The 4,996-nt window shown below is 35.7% G+C and overlaps 1 protein-coding gene across 1 annotated transcript in view; it reads right to left on the bottom strand.

Annotated features, from left to right (window-relative positions):
* Positions 1-220: 220 nt before the first annotated feature.
* Positions 221-4,996, bottom strand: part of LOC107702400 (neuronal acetylcholine receptor subunit beta-2-like) — an 18,053-nt gene continuing 13,277 nt past the window's right edge. Inside the window, exons 5-7 of the mRNA XM_016504718.1 lie at positions 3,126-4,086; positions 1,165-1,307; positions 221-949 (exon numbers count right to left, since the gene is read on the bottom strand). Of these exons, the coding sequence (XP_016360204.1) occupies positions 934-949; positions 1,165-1,307; positions 3,126-4,086 (1,120 nt within the window). The 3' untranslated portion in view covers positions 221-933. The remainder of the gene's footprint in view (positions 950-1,164; positions 1,308-3,125; positions 4,087-4,996) is intronic.

Below are 4,996 nucleotides of genomic sequence, written 5' to 3' on the forward strand. Positions count from 1 at the left end.
GTCACAGAGACTTTTAGTTGGATCTCAAGACTTTTTAATTCGGGTAGAATCTGTGATCTCTGACACAGTTCGTTTGCTGGCTTCCATGGCTGCAGTACACTGGCAACCCGGGGTGTCGAAATCCTATTGGGTAAACTGGCAGTGGGCGGAATCACACAGACCAAAACAAAAACAGACATTCTGACACAGAACGCACATTTAAAAGTAGAATAACTGGCCGTAGCATTGTTTTTCGGAGAAACAAGTATGTGAAACATGTTTCCTAAATATCTGCAAATCTATTATGGTATTTGTATGCTTTACTACAGTCAAAAAATGACATACAGCACCTTTAATTAAAGAAACGGGATCATTGGTTTATAGCTTTGAGACTGTTTGTCATGTGACGCACAGAGGGAATTCACTAAGAAGGAACAGAACCAGCAGATGTGTTTATCTGCATCTAAAGGAATTATGCAAATAGAGTAATGGCTGGTTTTATGGCTGATTATAACGCTCTACTCCAACTAATCATCATTTGATAACTTACTGCTATGATCAGTAGAAAATGTAAACAAATGTCTGTTTTACATACAATTGTGTTTACAGCCAGCTTTCTATGGGCAATAATAGCGCAACGTTAATTGTACCAGTCACAGAGCACTAATTTTTTGAATACGCATGCTATAAGAAGCCTAATTTGCATAGAAAGGTGGTTTGCCAAGAAAAGAATGAATGTAAATGCACAATGCTGCTTAAACTGGATTGCGGGTGGTTTGTGAATAAAACTCATACGTTTGCGCTGAAACACCATACGCTAATGCAACTGTTTAGTGAATTCGGCCCACAATGGTTCTGTTCTGCTGAACGTTAATGTGGATATGTGTTTTTGTGATATGTCAAAGCTCAGTCAACAGGTACGCCCCAAAGTCACAGGATCACTCAGCAGATATTTTAGAAATCCCCATATCTGCAAAAGGAAGACACAGGAAAGAGAAGAATATGATGGGAAAAGGCAGGGAAGGACAGAGAGAAGCAGATGCATCAGTAAACTTTTCCACATCGAAGGTGACACTGTTGTTAAATGCAGAAGAAGTTTACAAAACTCTGGAAGGCACTTGCCTCTAAACACTCCTCTATCATTGAATTAAAGAGAAGGAGTAGAAAAAGAAAGATGTGACTCACTCTTCCTCTGCCACGGGGGTGTTGTAGCTCTGAAAGAGAGGCTGAACAAAGAGTCCGAGTGTGCCGACGACACACACCAGGATAAAAATCCAGAGGAAGAGCCGGTCGATCACCATGGCTACATACTTCCAGTCCTCAATGATCTGCAAGCAAAAAACTTACCTTAAACTCACGTAAATATTAATTACCACTACATATATGCGTAGTCATGGGGGAGTTTCATTAATGATTCTTTTAGTGTTTGATTTCATTGGCAAAATATGTGATGATTCCAATAATAAATATTTATAAATATATGTTTACACTTTTTAAATTTTTAATGACTTTTCAGTTTTTATAGGCAGCATAAATTTAATCTAATCATTTGCATATTAAACAGCAATAATAAAGAAACATTTCATTCATTTATTATTTTTATAAAATTGATATCAAAATTCATAATATGCATCTTTAACTATATACAGTATCATATAAACAACCAGTCAATAACTACACTTATAGTTAGTTGTAAGCTGTATGTGTTTGATTCACTAAAATGAACTGACTCTTAAGGCCCGTTCACACCAAGCACGATAACTATAAAGATAACGATAGTTGCACTAAATGTTTTTTGATTCACTAAAAAGAACCGACTCATACGAGTAATTTGTTCGGGAATCAGGCTACACCAGTTGTGCGGCATGTTTTTTGATTCACTAAAAAGAACCAGCTACTAAGAATCATTTGTTCAAGAATCAGATTACACTGGTTACACTAAATGTTTTTTGATTCGCTAAAAAGAACCGACTCATAAGAGTCATTTGTTTGGGAATCAGGCTACACCAGTTGTGCGGCATGTTTTTTTATTCACTAAAAAGAACCAGCTACTAAGAATCATTTGTTCAAGAATCAGATTACACTGGTTGCACTAAATGTTTTTTGATTCACTAAAAAGAACCGACTCATAAGAGTCATTTGTTCGGGAATCAGGCTATACACTGGTTCTGGTGCACTTTTTTTTTTTTTGATTCAATTAAAAGAACCAACCCATAAGAGTCATTTGTTCAGGAATCAAGCTACACTGGTTCTGGTGCACTTTTTTTTTTTTTGATTCAATTAAAAGAACCAACCCATAAGAGTCATTTGTTCAGGAATCAAGCTACACTGGTTCTGGTGCACTTTTTTTTTTTTTGATTCAATTAAAAGAACCAACCCATAAGAGTCATTTGTTCAGGAATCAAGCTACACTGGTTCTGGTGCACTTTTTTTTTTTTTGATTCAATTAAAAGAACCAACCCATAAGAGTCATTTGTTCAGGAATCAGGCTACATCAGTTGTGCTGCTTGTTTTTTGATTCACTAAAAAGAACCAGCCACTAAGAGTCATTTGTTCAAGAATCAGATTACACTGGTTGCACTAAATGTTTTTTGATTCACTAAAAAGAACCGACTCATAAGAGTCATTTGTTCAGGAATCAAGCTACACTGGTTCTGGTGAAGGTTTTTTTTTTTTTTTTTTTTTTATTCAATTAAAAGAACCAACCCATAAGAGTCATTTGTTCAGGAATCAGGCTACATCAGTTGTGCTGCTTGTTTTTTGATTCACTAAAAAGAACCAGCCACTAAGAGTCCTTTGTTCAAGAATCAGATTACACTGGTTGCACTACATGTTGTTTGATTCATTAAGACTACACTGGTTGTGCTACATGTTTTGTTTTTTTTATTCATTAAAAAGAACTGACCCATAAGAGTCATTTGTTCAGGAATCAGGCTACACCAGTTCCTCTGCATGATTTTTGATGTACTTAAAAGAACCAACCCATAAGATTCATTAGATCAACAATTGTTGTGCTGTATGTTGTTGATTCACTAAAAAGACCAGTGATTCACTGTGTGCTATCTGATTAAAGTCATCTACTCAAACTCAGTAATAAATACATTCATTAAGTCAATCAGTCAATAAAATACAAAACCACATCTCACCCCTTCATCATCATCCTCGATCTTCATATGTTCAGCAATGAACCTCACACCCTCTATGGCCTCATCCACATCTTGGTCGTGCCTGACTTTCACTCTCTGCCTGAACTCTGACCCCTCAGGGAGGTCGCCGACCCTCCAGGCCCCGCACACACGCCCAGGGTCATCACTTAAGAAGAATGAGCCTCCATCCAACCTTATGCCCTTCGCATCAGATGAGAATGATTTCCGTTGATGTTTCCGTCGAAACCTTTCCCGTACATTAGACCTTCCAGGCCGTCGCATCAGAAGGAAAGCAGGAAGATTATGAAGGAACACACGCTTGACCCATTCGGGCATGTGGTGTGTCGATGGAGAACGGTGGTGCACGTTGAGCACACACACACTCGTCACAATAGAAAATGTGACCAGCACCATCGTAAACATCAGATACTTCCCTATTAATGGAACAGCCAATGATGTTGGTGGAACGATCTTGGATATCAGGAGCAGAAACACAGTAAGAGCCAGAAGAACCGATATACAAAGAGTCATCTTCTCTCCACAGTCTGAAGGGAGGTAGAAAACCAGAATTGCAAGAGAAGTGATGAGGACGCATGGAATGATGAGGTTAATCGTGTAGAAGAGAGGTTTGCGTCTAATCACAAAGTCGTATGTGATATCCAGATATGTGAGGTCATTGGGGTCTTCGTTTTTTCTGCCAGGGAGCGACACAATATCCCATTCGCCGCTGGGTGTGTAGTCATCTCGACTGGCAAAATCAGACGTCAAGACAAGATCGAGTTCTGTGCGGTCATAGGTCCAAGAACGGAATTTAAGCGTGCAGTTCTGTTGATCGAAAGGGAAGCTACGGACTTCTATAGCACAGGCGCTCTTGTAGATGGCAGGAGGGAGCCAGAATATATCACCAGTGTTGGAGACAACGGCATTGCAGTAAAATGATACTTCATATACACCATCAGCACTGTAAGAAAAAAGAATATTATACATATCAATCAGTTGTATTCTGTGTATTCCTACAGAGCAAAAAGGGAGTTACAAAGGCAAAATGCATGCAGTTCTAAATGCATTCTATATTTATTTTATTTATTTAAAATATTTATAAAATATTTATTTAAAATACATTATATATATATATATATATACAGTATATATATATTATTTTTTTATTTTATGTAAATATATTTATAAAAAAAACAAATAAACAATTTAATGCAGTTCCAAATGCATTTAAATTATTTTTTTTTTTTTTTAAATTGATATTTCAGTTTTTCTTTTTTAATAAATCTGCAAAAATGTCAACGATTCTGTGTTTTTCTGTCAATATGGGGTGCTGTGTGTACATTAATGAGGAAAAAAAATTAACTTAAATGATTTTAGCAAATGGCTGCAATATAACAAAGAGTGAAAAATTTAAGGGAGTCTGAATACTTTCCGTACCCACTGTATTTATAAAAAACAAATAAACAATGTATTTAAATAAATAAAAAAAATTCCAAATAAGATTTCATTTCTAAATCAAATAAATGTGTTAAAAAAAAATTATTCTTATACCCACTATTAATGTTAGATTTAGACAAGAATTTTAAGATTTCATTTTATTTATTTATTAGTACATACATTTTTTTATTTTAAGACTCAATTCATTAAAATAATTGTGGTTAATTGTGGTTAGATTTCATGAAAATTCAAATATAAAAATATAAAATTTGGTGTGTTAGGGTTAGGGTTAGGTTAGTTATATAATTATAAATATATTCATTTGTAAGTCACTTTGGACAAAGCATCTGCTAAATGACTAAAAGTGTGTGTGTGTGTGTGTGTGTGTGTGTGTGTGTGTGTGTGTGTACCTACTTAACCATATTTTGGGGACA

This window comes from Sinocyclocheilus anshuiensis, unplaced genomic scaffold, assembly GCF_001515605.1.
Source record: "Sinocyclocheilus anshuiensis isolate Anshui unplaced genomic scaffold, SAMN03320099.WGS_v1.1 scaffold86, whole genome shotgun sequence".
NCBI lineage: Eukaryota > Metazoa > Chordata > Actinopteri > Cypriniformes > Cyprinidae > Sinocyclocheilus > Sinocyclocheilus anshuiensis.